Below are 14,316 nucleotides of genomic sequence, written 5' to 3' on the forward strand. Positions count from 1 at the left end.
TATCTATTTCCTTTACTGTCTTTTGTCCTGAATGGCCAAGGGTTCTGGTGATCGGCTGGTTGTCAGATCAAGTGGGGTTGTCTCAGCTGAAGTTTCTGGGGGGTTGGGTGTCTTAATCCAGCATATCTTCCAGTTCTTCTGGCTGGTGTGTGCTTTACTTGTGCCTATGGAATCTGTTCTTCCAACTGTTGTGGGTTGTGCCTATGCCTGTTCTTCTGCTTGTTCTTCCAATTGGTGCAGGTGGTGCTTGAGCCTAAGGGACTGCTGACTTTGTGGTGGATGGTTGGCCAAGGGGAGGATGATGGGGTCAGTGGGTTTGGGCAGTCGAGTGGGTCTAGGAGGTCACAGAGTCCAGTGCATGGTGGAGGTGGTGGTGAGACCTGCCTGCAGGTCTCCCACCTGCTGGCCTGCCAATGGAGACTGCCCTCCTTTGTTTTCATTAAACATTTTTATTATTTTCAGCCTTTAAATTTAAGTCCTTCTGCTTTTATTAGGGTATAGGAATGGCATAAATACAGCATGCTTTGGAAAACATGGTTTTCTCAAGAGAGCTTCCTCTTGAAATGAGGTGCCATGCTTTTCCAGGGCCAAATTCTGTACACATGGGTCTATTTTTTAGACTCCCTGTTCTATTCTATTCATTCATGTGTCAATTCTTGTCTTAATTATTTTATAAGTTTTATATTATTTTGTGGTAAGTGTTAGAAATATCCCTTTCCCTCATCATTTTTTTTTTTTTGTGGAACATTGCTTGAAATTCTTGTCTTATTTTTAATGTATACTGTAGATTATTTTATTTGATTCCTATCTATCCCCCTATATTCTGTCTTCTTATGGTGATTATAATAAATATCCAGGTTTTCTTAGGAAAGACTGAGAGCTTCATGATGTTGAATCTTCCTAAAAGCAGGCCTTTCTCTTTGTGCAAGTCTTCATGCCTTTCAGGAATGCTTTTGAAATATTCATAAATATAGCACATGTCTTAGGTGTTTTCCCAGAGATTTCATCTTTTCCTGCTGCCATGGTCCATGGCACTTCCCCACTTCATTTTTTAACTTGCTGTTTCACACATCTGAAGTTTACTGATAGCTACATAGTAATTATGTATCTGACTACCTTACTAAATGTTATTGTTTATAGTATGTTTTTAGCTTAATACCGTAGATTTTCCAAATGAAGCATAAATTATAATAGTTGTATTTCCTTCTTTAAATTCTTATACTTCTAACAATTTTGATAAATTCAAAACACCACTGTTAATTGCTCATCCACTCTACTATGGCAGATGTCCTATAAAAAATGTTTGTATGCAGCCCACAAAAGGATCTCCTGAGATTGACCTTCTCTGCCCACCATTATACTAATATTTAAATAACAAGCAAAGATGGTCTTCCAGTTACATTGAGGCTATGTCCTCACCAGCTAGAAAAACTGTTAGATTGAAAATGTGTTTAGTATATCTCATCTGCCAAATATCAGCACTTAGCCTGGCCTGCCTTAAATATGCTCAGCATACTTTCACTACCTTCAGTTGGGAAAGTTACCTATCAAGTGTTGAATATCTCATGTGATGTGTTGAATGTAGTATGGTAATGATGAGTTCTTTGACATTTCTGGTCACAACACTAACTGAAGAGAGGATGGTAAAGAAAAGATACAAATTCGTCATTCTGGCACTCTGTTCTATCTTCAGGTAGCTGAGTGACTACCTCTGAGGCTTAAGAGGCTATGGATCCTCTTTAGTACTCTTTGGGAACTCGAGACTGCTGCAAGCTTCTTCTCAGGAAGCCCCAGCCCAAGCTGTCCTATAACTCTCCAGAAATATGTGCCAAGGCAGAGAAATGGGCCTAAGAACATGACAAATTTCTAGGCCCTGAAGGGCTTTACAGCCTAAAGGAGGAGCTAGTGAACTAAGGGACACAAAGTGCACTAATCAACAGATTTGACTTCATAGAGAATTAAATTCTATCATGAGTGATGAGAAACAAACTAATGAATGGTACAGGGAGGATCCACTAGAGAAGCTGATCAGGAAAGGATGCTCCAATGACAGAGCTGAGGACTAAAGAACATGAGGAAGCTAGCATGGAAGGAGCATTCTAGAAAGAGCAAAAGTGTGGCTCAAGGTTTGAATGAGGAATAAAGAAGGCCAGAATGCCTGGAACATTAGAGGGAGGGATGGTGACACAGGGGAATGACACCTGGCAGTGTGACTCCTAAGAAGGGGGGAAAAGTCAAATTTTACATAATCAAGAAAATTTCAAATTTCAAGTGTGGTTTCTCCTGTATTTGTTTTAGCTTGGTTTCTATTGCTGTGATAAAACACTCTGATGGACAGCAACTTGTAGAGGGAAGAAATTGTTTGGCTTACACTTCCAGGTCGCAGTCTACCACTGAGGGAAGGCAGGGCAGGAAGTTAAGCAGGATCCCAGCACAGGACCCATAGAAGAATGATGCTTGCTGGCTCACTCATAGACATGAACACCTGTCCAAGGAATGGTGTCTCCCACCATAAACTCTCTTAGTGAATTAATAGTCAAGACAATGCCTCACAAACATGCTCTAGGGGCCAATCTGATATATGGAATCCTTCAATTGAAGGTCTCTCTTCCCAGATGATTCTAGCTTATGCCAAATTGATAATAAAAGCTAACATGTACAATACTATTTTCACACACCAATATAAATTTGAACAATTTAAGCTGAATCATACACTAAGTTGGAACTGTTGCCACACTTAAACTATTATAAGTAGAATAATCAAGACCGTACAGCTGGGGCCTATGAGTTAAAGTTCCCTTCTTTTCAGCTGCTGTTGATATATTACAGTCTGATGAGGGAAGAAACACACAGTCCAACTTCATGCACTTCATGGGGTCTTTCAGTGAGTGGCTTTTGCAGGAAGCTGGAAGAACAGAGCTAAGATCTTGACACTTTTAAAATATCATGCAATAATTTTCAAAGACCTCATACTGGAGCTGACTCTTTCAGCCCAGTACTAAAGGCTCCTACTTACCAGGTAGATCCACTATTTTCCCTCTCAGCTCTGTGACCAAGAAAGCAGGCTTTGCCGGTCAGGCTCCCACAGTCTCTGGCTTCTGATTGCTTAAACTGATTCAAGGAGGCAGAAGGAAAGCAGCCATTTACTTCTATTACTAACCAGAAATTAGAACATTTATTATCCTGGCTACCACTCTGATGCCCTGAAGGGGTGGCCACCCTGCTTCCTTTGGGTATAGGTAGGCCACAGCTTCTGCTAAATTAGCTTTCACAATCCACTGAAGACAGAATCTCCCCAGGTTCATTTGTACCACATACCACATTCTTAATTAAATGGCATTCATACTTTTGTGAAAAGCACCTTCAACAATCCTAGATTCAGTGTACTTTGAGTATATACCCATTTCTCTGAAACCTGCCTACAAAAGCCCATCTAAATAGATTTTATACCTCTTATTAATTGCATTGTTTCATCTCACTTGGGCTCTTTGAGTGTGCATTCTTCCTGCCCAGCCTGCCATTGCTGAGGAGCCAAGTCTACTGAAGGGGCTTTCTAGACAGTGACATAATCCCTTTCCCACCCAAAAGGACTTCTTTGTTATTCATTTTTCCTGGATAAAGTGCACTGTCTTCCAAATGCTGTTGGTTTATCTGGAACAAAAGTAGAAGTCTCAAATGAGCCACTGAATGTCTGGAAACCTGCTTAACCTCTGATGGTTCCTTTAGTGAGGTTGTTTCAGTAAACAGTATATATGTTATAAGTGCTGCTGTGTCTAACATTTGTTTGTGGGTAGCATCCAGATATCAAGGAGAAATTTGATAATACATTGTAATATTCAAGCTTTTATTTTAAGAAGTGGAGAATGATGGGATATTGCACACAATCCCAGTCCATGGGAGTGAGAGGCTGAAGATCATCAGTCTCTGGCCAGCCAAGGATACATAGTGAAACCCTATAAAACAAAAGAAAAATGATAGCTACCTCCAAAAAAGTAATGATTACATATGACTAGTCCTAACTTCTGATTTTACAGTAATCCACTGTCTTAACTTCATTATTACAGAATATCAAAATTGTTAAATCATTCATATTAAGAAAATTGTGTGGTGGTTTGAATGAGAATGGCCTCCATATATCTGTATGTTTGAATACTTGGTCCTCGTTAGAGGGATGGAACTATTTGGGATGGATTTGGAGTTGTGGCCTTGTTGGAGGAGGTATGTCACTGGGGCATGCTTTGAGGTCCCAAATGCTCACACCACTCCCAGTTAGCTCTCCCTGTGTGCCTTCTTCTTGCTCCAGCTCCATGCCTGCCTGCTGTCATGCTCCCCATCATGATGGTCATGAATGCTAACCCTCTAAAACCAAACGTAAGCCCCAAATTAAGTGCTTTATTTTATAAGTTACTTTGATTATGATGTTTTGTTTTGTTTTTTCAAAGTTGAAAACCAAGACAATTACTAGGGAACTAAAGCAACTTGGGAAAATCTAAACCAATTATTATTTTGATTAATTTTCTACTGCAAAACAGAAGACAGCATCTCTGTCCATATGTAGCTGTCACACTCTGGGTTCAGATAGACCTGGGTTTGAACTGGAGCTTTCCACTTCTAGGCCAGGTAACTAGATCCAAGTTATATGCAAGCTGAGTCTCTTTGCTGATCTGAAAACTGGAGTCAATATTACCTCATGAAATTGCATGAGAACTAAGAAAATAATGCACATGAAATCTTCAGCACAATGCCCTGCACCATAGAAGGCTCAGTAAGTAATAGATATTATTCTAGGTGATTGTTAGGAGCTTTAAGAAAGCCTGTTGTTTCCTTTAATTTATTCATGTGTTTTCATGTGAAGTTAAAATTTAATGGCTTGACTCAATTTGAGCCTATGACTACAAAGCAGTTCATTTAACTGCATAGCCTCCTCAATGAATTAGAACTAACATTTCTTAGAATGTAACAGAGTTCTCCATGCTGGCTCTGCTTTCTTCAGGAATTATTTTAGAAGTCATGTCAATTAGTGTTTCTCTAAATCCTCAAGGGCTAAAGGTATGTGTAACATGAATTGCTAAATGGTCTTAATAGAAAACCTGGAGCCAGGTATTGGGGTGAAAGCTGAAGGATCAGAGAAATAGAACAAGCCAGCCAAATTCTTACCTCTACAAAATCCTCAGCCTAAAGAGCAAGTGTTCCTGTTTCCTCACACCTTATGTACCTTTCTCTGCCCTGATGTCACTTCCTGGGATTAAAGGTGTGTGCCCCCGCTGTCTGGATCTGCTTCCAGTGGGGCCTTGAACTCACAAAGATCCAGACAATCTCTGCTCCTGAGTGCTAGGATTAAAGGTGTGTGCCACCACTGCCTGTACTCCATTTAATCTAGTGGCTTGTTCTCTGATCTTCAGATAAATTTAATTAGGGTACACAATATATCATCACAGAGCATGACACCTAATATCCTTTTGTTTTCTAGGTTCACCCTCATCCATGTGCCTATACCACACACACACACACACACACACACACACACACACACACACACACACACACACACAATTTCTTTCTCCTATTGGTGGACATTGAAGTCACTACCAGTATTTAGTATTAAAATTCTGTGATTATTGAGCCTGGAGAGATGACCCAGCAGTTATGAGCACTGGCTGCTTTTCCAAAGGATCTAGGTTCAATTTCCAGCACCCACATGGTGCCTCACTGTAACTCCAGTCCCAGGGAATCAAACACACTTTTCTGGCTTCCAAGAGTACTGCATGTATATGGTATATAGACATACATGCAGGCAAAACATCCATACATATAAAAAATAATTTGTGTATGTTGGAGAGTGGGTAGCCAAGGTGTGCCACTGTGGGTGTGGAAGTCAGAGGGCAACTTGCAGGAATTGTTTTTTTCTTTGTGCTGTGTAGGTCCCAGGAATCAAACTCAGAGTTGGAATGCACATGTTCCCAGAATTAGAAGATGTGTGTGTGCAGAGACACTCAGCTTTCTAAAGAATTTGTATTAGACTGCTCTCAAATGAGCCCTGAGTGAGTCTTTTTTTTTTAAAGAATGGCATTCTTTTATCATCATGAAGGAAAGACAAACATGGCAATGGTATACTTCCAGTTTTACAATCTCACAACTATGCATGCTATTTAGGAAGGAAACATATCAGTTAATAACCTCTTACAAGACAAATTATTGAATTAGAGCAAAAAATTGTTTTTGTAAATCATTTTTCCGTGAAAATAATAAAATCCAATTTTCAAGGTCTGACAAATCAAGCTATTAAAATTAAGGATATAATTTTAACAGAAATCAAAACAGATGAAAACTGTTATATTTACATCTTTGCATTACACAGAAATGATTTTTCCCTAACTGTCCCAAACTAAAAGCAAAAGAAAATCTGCATGCTTGTCTTCCCAGTAAACAGAAACAGATAATTACTAAGGACTTGTGATAGTTTTAATCTCTTACCATATGAAATCAGAAAACCCCAATGAACACATGGTTCCTTCAAAGAACCCTTCTCTAGGTAGCACATTGAGTACTCCAACCATCTTCATTTTCCAATCTCAGTCCTGAGAAATGTATTTCTACCTTTTTTTTCTTTTTTCAGTGCTAGGGCTGGAACACAAAGGCCTAGAGGCTGCTAGTGCTCTTATCATTTAGCTATTCTTCCAGCCCCAGGAAATGTATTTCTCTTCCTGTCACCCTAACAGTAAAAACTTCTTTGTCACAAGCTGTCAGTCTAGTCTTCTATTCTTTCCCTACCTCATTTCTGCTTCACCTCTGGTCTCTGGTTCAATTTTCTTTGCTTAGGATGTACACACACAACTTTGTTCTAGCCTCAATAAGCTAGGAATTACCTTTATTTCCTATCTAAATCTATATCCCTCAAACCTTAAACTACATGTGGCATTGTTAAAGGGAGGACAAGGTGTTGGAAGTCTACAAGCCTCTCTGCCTCTGGAAATAAAAGCTTAAAGTTAAACTAAAAAGCCCACTTTTTCCCTTTTTTTTTTCATTAAGAAAATTTTTCCATTCATTTTCACACCAATCAAAAATCCCCCTCTTCCCTCCTCCCACCCCCCTAACCTCCCCATCCTAACCCACTCCCCACTCCCACCCACAAGAAGGCAAGGCCTCCCATGAGGCACATTCAGCAGAGGCAAGTCCAAGCCCTTTCCCCTGCTTCAAGGCTGCAAGAGTTATCCCATCATAGGTAGTGGGCTCCAAAAAGTCCACTCAAGCACCAGAGATGGATTCTGATCCTACAGCCAGGGGGCCTCCCAAGCAGATCAAGCTACACAGCTGTCTCTCCATGCAGAGGGCCTAGTCCAGTCCCATGTAGACTCCAACAGCCATTGATCCAACTTTCATGAGTTCCCTCTAGTTTGGTTTGGTCATCCCTGCATGTTTCTCCATCATGATCCTGATGCACTTGCTCATAGAATCCCTCTTCTCTCTCTTTGACTGGACTGGAGCTCTGTCTACTGATTGGCTGTGGATCTTTGCCTCTGCTTCCATCAGTCACTGGAGAAAAGTTCCGTGATGACAGTTAGTGTAGTCACCAGTCTGATCTCTGGGGCAAGCCAGTTCAGTTCAGGCACCCTCTCCACTATTGCTAGTAACCCAGGCTGGGGTCATCCTTGGGGATTCCTGGCAACTTCCCTAGCACCGGGTTTCTCTATATTCCAATGATGTCTCTTTCTGTCATGGTATCTCTTTCCTTGCATTCTCCCTCCCTCCCTGTTCCAGTTCAACCATCCCATTCCCTTATGCTCTCATCCCCTATCCCCACCCTCCATTACCCACCCCTCATGCCCAGTTTCCCAGGGTGGTCCATGCATCCCTCGTTGGGTCTTCCCTGTTAGTTAGCTTCTCTAGAGTTGTGGATTGTTGCCTGATTACCCTTTGAAAGAAACTTTTTTGTTTTGTTTTGTGTTTTGTTTTTTCAAGACAGGGCTTCTCTGTGTAGCTTTGGTGCCTGTCCTGGACCTCACTCTGTAGACCAGGCTGGCCTCGAACTCACAGAGATCCACCTGGCTCTGCCTCCTGAGTGCTGGGATTAAACGTGCACCACCACCACCCAAAAGCCCACTTTCATAGATGCTTTGGGGCCACCAACTTCTTTAAAGAGCCAGAAGAGATACAGAGATTGAAGATGAATTATATCATCACCACCCTGGAAACATTTATTTTCAGGCTGAGGAGGGGAGGCAAATAAAAGTGCCTATATTTGGTATTAATTCACTGGTTGGGGTTGAGAAAGTTTGTTACTTGAAAATAATGTTTACCCTGTCACCCCAGCCACTTACTTTATAGTCAACAGCGTTTCTGGATGATGCAGATGGGTAGTGGTGGTGGAGGTGGTGGTGGTGGTGGTGGTGGTGGTGGTGGTGGTGGTGGTAGTGGTGATGGTGGTGGTGGTGGAGGTGGTGGTGGTGGTGGGGTGGTGGGGTGGTGGTGGAGGAGGTGGAGGTGGTGGTGGTGGTGGGGGATGGTTGGTGGGTGGTGGTGGAGGTGGAGGTGGTGGTGGAGGTGGTGGGGTGGTGGGGTGGTGGTGGTGGTGGGTGGGGTGGTGGTGGATGGAGGTGGTGGTGGAGGTGGTGGGGTGGTGGTGGTGGTGGTGGGGTGGTGGTGGTGGTGGAGGTGGTGGAGGTGGTGGAGGTGGAGGTGGAGGTGGTGGAGGTGGAGGTGGTGGAGGTGGTGGTGGTGGAGGTGGTGGTGGTGGAGGTGGTGGAGGTAGAGGTGGTGGTTAGGAAAAGCAGGGGGAAAGTCCCTTAAGGAGGAAAGAATCATACTCTGGCAGAAAGTCTTGCTCCCTTACTAGTTCTGGAGATCCTTGTTTACCAGACAACAGAAAATGGTAGCTGATAACAGTCAATGGTCTGGTGTTTGTTCATCCACTGGCAGCAACTCAAGTGTGGAAATCCTGTAGCAGCAACAACATGGAACCATGTAAGTTGCACAGACCAAATGGCCCATTAATGCTCTCAATGTCATCAGTCTTCAGCGGTTGTCCACAGGCAATATGTCTATACTGACAAATGTAGAGAAGGGAAGAGCATGTTTCCAGGAATAGCTTGAAATCTAGGTGGTAGACCAAAGGCCCTGGAAAACAAATAGTGTCCAAACAATGCAGATAAAGAGGGTGAAATGTACAGCATCATTTGCTTGGTTTAGAATAGGTGAACTTGACATCATATGATACAAATGCAAAAAAGCGCATATGCAAAAAATGCAAAAAAGACCATATGGAAACAAGGCAACAGAATCATAAAGTTTCAGTCTTGTAGCTGAAAAAGTTTAAAAACAGAAGTTTAAAAGAAGGAGGGTACAGAAATGTCAACACAATAAAAGGCATACCCGTTTCTGTTGTCTAGTCACTGGTCCAGCAGTGAGTTGTAGAGGACCTGTATGGGAGTAATCACATGGGCAATGGTTAACCAGACTGGAACCCAAAGGGCCTAGGGATCTCCACAGGGTCTCTTATCTTGTGACATTTGGCTCTAGCGGCCCCTGCGTGTAAGGGATAGTATTGCAGTGGGTTTGGCCAGAGGTCCTCTTTGATTATCTGTGTGATCCTGTCACGCTCTGGATGGCTGTGGTCTGGAAGCCAGGTGAAGAAACTACACGTGGCATCCTGGTTCCCATGAATGAAGGGCTGAGATTCATGGCCAGGGCGCCATATGATTGGAGTGGAGAGTGATACCACTTGGCCAGTGGGTCTGACCTTGTAGTCCTTGACGATCGGAGTGTTTCTGAAGAAGGGGTTTCTTCAAAAGAACTTGAACCGGCAGCTTGCCCTAGAAAGACTCCTTCACCTCCAGGTTGGTTATGTATCTTAACATTTCCACATCTCAGCCCCGTAATCATTTCGAACAGCTGCGGGTAGTTCCGAAGGGTGGTGATCCAGAAGCCTGGGATGCTCTGGATGCCGTAGTTCCTGCTTTCTAGATAGTACTGATGGATCTGCCCATGCTCCAGCTGCTGGAGGGCGCAGTCGGCCTGGGTATTCACGGTGTTCAGATCCAGCTGGACAGCCTCCAGGGACCTCATCTGCAGAGCCACATTCAGGAGGCTCGGCCCTGACTCCTCCGCCCCACTGTTTGCCTCCACATCCATGTCTGATGGCTTCTCAGCCCCTTCCTCCCTGCGCTCTTGTCGGTCTTGTCTAGACCTTGGCCTTGGCCTTAGCCATGCCATCGGGGCAGGCCTTGCTGCGCTGCAGCTTTCTGGGGCCTTTGCCCCGCCTGGACCTGGCAAGCCTCACGTGAAGCCTTCGTCAGGGGTGGCCTCCAGGCCTTCCGGGGTGGTGAGGCCACCTCCTGCCCCACCCTGTCGATGCCCACTGCGATGCTGTGGCCAGGATTCCCGCAGGCTCGGTTCTGGGGAGACTTCTCTGCAGCAGGCTCCCAGAAGGCTCCAGGTGCCTCTGCAGGCCGAGGTGCCATGCTGTGCTCACCTGCCCCGGTGGCCTGCATCGCCCCTCCGAGGCCCTGCCAGGCACCACAGTCAGGGGGTGTGAGACTGAATGTGTGGAGGGCAGGGTTCGGCTCCGTCCCACCGAGGGAGCTCATGTCGGAGCAGCCAGACTCGGGCGGAACCATCGTCTTCCTCACAGGCGAGGCCACCGACCTTTGGAGTGGTGGTTGGACACTGGGCAGTGGGGCTGTGATGCCCTGCGCTGGGCTGCTCTCAGGTACACGTTCGAGTCTCGTGAGATCCACACAAACCCTACCCTCGCCTGTCCCACAGTTTTCACAGAAGCTTGCAACGGCACCGCAGGATAATGTAAATATGTTTTTATCCAATGGATTGACAACAGCATAGGTATTCTGTAGTTTGGTTTTTGTCTGTCTGTAGCCCAGGCCAGTCTAATCCTGCCAGGCTCAGACTACAGGGTGCTGGAATTAGCGCCACTCCTGGCCACTTCTCTTAAGCATTGACCACCCCCACCCCCAGTTTTTTCAACTAAGTATTCTCTTTTTCATATTGACTGAGGGAGAGAATTGAAGTCAGGCCCTCATGTATGCTAGGAAAGTGATCTATTCAGCTATGTCCCTAGCCCTTCATATTTTTTAAGAATCTTTTTATGCATGTTAGATGCTTAGTCAATTTCAGATGTGTGCATTGTAAATCTCCCGCTTTGTTTGTTGTTTGGTCTTATTTGAGGTGTGTGTGTGTATGTGTGAGAAATAGTGTCACACTTTTGTGTATGTGTGTATTTTCAAGACAGGGTTTCACCCTGGCTACCCTGGAATTCATTCACTCTGTAGGCCAGGCTGGCCCGGAACTCAGAAGTCTGCCTGCTTCTGCTGGCCTCAAACTCACAGAAATCTGCCTGTCTCTGCCTCCCAAGTGCTGGGATTAAAGGCATGCACCACCACCACCACCACCAAGCTAGTGTCTCATTCTTTAGCCTAGACTAGTCTTTTAACTCACAACAATCCTCCTTCTTCAGCTTCCTAAGTGCTAAAATTAACAGTTGTATGTAGATGAACAGTCTTATTAAATAAGAAACACAGAGCCAATTGCAGAGTTAAAAGCCCAAGAGGTCAGAGCAGTAGCTGAAAGCTGAGACTTAAAACTGCCTTTCTTACCCTTAGCTGCCGCTGTCATCCTTCCCCTCAGAAAAGAGAGGCCTACTTCCTGTGTGTCTGTCCTTTTATTGACTTTCTGTTCTGCCTTCTCATTGGTTGTAAACCCAACCACATGACCTCCTCATCACTGCCTGTCTATACAGACCTCCAGGTCTTCTGTGGTTGGTACTGAGATTAAAGGCGTGTGTCTACATGCTGGCTGTATCCTTGAACACACAGAGATCTGCCTAGCTCTGCACCCAAGTGATTAAAGGTGAGCACCACCACTGCCCAGCTTCTACTATGGCTTGCTATTAGCTCTGACCCCGAGGCAACTTTATTTATTAACATACAAATAAAATCACATTTCAGTACAAATAAAATATTACCATAGTTGTGTGCTACAGCACCAAATTTTTTCACTATTTTTCATTTCTCTTTAGAGGTTTTTTTGTTTTTGTCTTGTTTTGTTGTTGTTGCCCTGTTTTTTGTTTTTTTGGTTTTTTAGGGGTTTTTTTGTTTGTTTTGTTGGTTTTTTTAATGCCAAATGCCGTTTATTGAAGGAGGGAGGAGGTCTTAAATATAGGCTTACAGCACAATGGGAGAACCCTGGAGGGCAGAAGTTCGCTACAGATGTTTTACAATCTTGCATCTAAGCTGTTAATGCCCATTATGCAGGATACATAGACAATGAACTTCCCTTAAGCATTCAGGAGGGTGGAACCTGGGAGGGAATTAGCGTAGGGAGGATATCAAGGTCAGCAAGCAAGGCAACAGTTACCTAAAACGGGGGCCAGGGCCCTACAGGTCCCCTTTTTACTAATAAATGAGCTTCTGACTTAGGTTGCATGGGACATCAGCAGGTCACCTAACCTGTCATGGAGATGCCTGCCCAGGCCACACAGGTGCTCTGTCTTAGGTTGGTGAGCGCCCCCCAGGTATTACCCGTCTCTGAATACTCATTATCATACAGGCTCAACAGTGTATGAGCTGCCAAAGATCTCAAAGTGGCACTGGGCTTGCAATCTGCGTGTTCGACACAGAAAAGACCAACAGAAGTCCTAACCCACCCATAGCCAGTAGGCTAAAGGCAACATTCCCTTCCTTAATGAGCCTTACTGCAAATTGGAGTCCTTGTAAGATGGTATACTAAAAGCAAATGGAACTTGAGTTTATAAATTTATAATTTTCAAAGCCAGTCGAAATGTACATAACTATTGAATTAAATTTATCATGCCCAATAGAATGAAAGATTAATTAACTGTGGTAGCTACTTTTGCTGCCAGGGTCTCCACTGTGCTAGCTGTAGTAACCAATTATGAAATGGTAATCCCAGAAACAGTAGCACAGGTGGCCACCTCTGCTATAACAGTAACAATGGCAGCAGCAATGTCAAATTCTCTTCTGGAGTGTGTGGGCATCCACTGGCATGGATAACTCCAGGAACATGAATCGCCAAGGTCCATTTTTCTTGATCCCAGCACAACTTAATCAGGCAGCTCTGCAAAAGAACAACTAAGAACCATAAAAAAAAAAAAAAAAAAAAAAAAAAAAAAAAACAAAAAACAGGCATCTCACAAGGAACATAACTAATGGTCTTATAATGGTTACATTTAGGCTGATAAATTTTAAGGTATCTTCAAAGGGGGTTAAATGAATTTCAGGAGGCCAATAAATGTTGCACAGAGCCGCTCCTGAAAAGTATGTATTATGCCAGCTTGAAGAGGATTTTGAAAATGAAAAGGCTTAGTTGGCATGCAACTGTTAACAAATGGAGGTCAGTGACCTTCAGGGTTATCCTTAATCTCCAAGGTGTCTGGGTGACATGTTCTCAAACATACTTGAAAAAGCAGTTACCATACATTACCTTCTGGAGAATCCAACTGCATGGCTACAGTTCCTAGGCTTACATTAATGCTTGCCAAAGTTGGCCAAATTGGGCTCTCAATCCCCATTGGCGTCAGAAGGGGAGAGTTTTTCACAAAGGCCCAATAGGTCTCTGCTATGTTGGGCTTCAGCAGCAGCCACAGGGTGCACTCTGTGCTCAGGAATCCAAAGAGGAACCTCATTGTCCTGAGGAAAGACATAAACTGAACCCCAGGCCCACACCAATACCAGATCGTGTCTCCTCCAAGTGCCAATAGAAAGATCCTTCCATCACTCCAGAGGGTGATTTGCAACAGGAGCCCTCCAGTGCTTATCTGCAGCGGATACTCCAGCAGAATCCACCGATAAAAATTTAAAATATATAAAACAAGGGAAAGAATAGAATGTGGAGAGGAATGATGAGTCCCTAGTTCCCCCTTTTTACTTTAGCAAAATATGTTTGTTTGGGTTTTTTTTTAATAGTTTAAATTTTTCTTTTATTTTTTATTTTTATTTTTATTTTTTTATTTTTTAAATTAATTAATTAATTTTTCTATTATCAGCTTGATACAGTATAAATTCTTATCCTAATAGTGAAATGTTTCATTGAGGTTTGCTCAGTAATGGAGTAAAACCAAAACTTATTGTAAGCCACAGTCATCCTAGGGCCACCCATGTTATATATATAGCCTCCATGGTTCTGTGGGTTGTAGTATGATTGTTCTTTACTTTATATCTAGAATCCACTTATGAGTGAGTACATATCACATTTGTCCTTCTGGGTTTGGGTTACCTCACTCAGGATGATTTTTTCTAGTTCCATCCATTTGCCTGCAAATTTCATGCTGTCATTGTTTTTCTCTGC

General features: G+C 43.4%; 2 protein-coding genes across 8 annotated transcripts in view; one reads left to right on the forward strand and one right to left on the reverse strand.

Moving 5' to 3' along the window:
• The window catches only part of Acyp2 (acylphosphatase 2), a 205,213-nt gene that overhangs the window by 133,716 nt on the left and 57,181 nt on the right, over positions 1–14,316 (forward strand). The window lies entirely within an intron of this gene.
• Positions 8,782–13,069, reverse strand: Tspyl6 (TSPY like 6). The gene has a single exon (XM_052734563.1). The coding sequence runs from the start codon at positions 10,207–10,209 to the stop codon at positions 9,574–9,576; it is 636 nt and encodes a 211-aa protein (XP_052590523.1). The 5' UTR covers positions 10,210–13,069; the 3' UTR covers positions 8,782–9,573.

The sequence above is a fragment of the Peromyscus californicus genome, unplaced genomic scaffold (assembly GCF_007827085.1).
Source record: "Peromyscus californicus insignis strain IS unplaced genomic scaffold, ASM782708v3 Scaffold_13__1_contigs__length_99412109, whole genome shotgun sequence".
Lineage (NCBI taxonomy): Eukaryota > Metazoa > Chordata > Mammalia > Rodentia > Cricetidae > Peromyscus > Peromyscus californicus.

Coding starts and splice junctions, on each gene's coding strand:
- Tspyl6 (XM_052734563.1), bottom strand. CDS start 10,209: ATGGCATGGCTAAGGCCAAGGCCAAGGTCTAGACAAGACCGACAAGAG.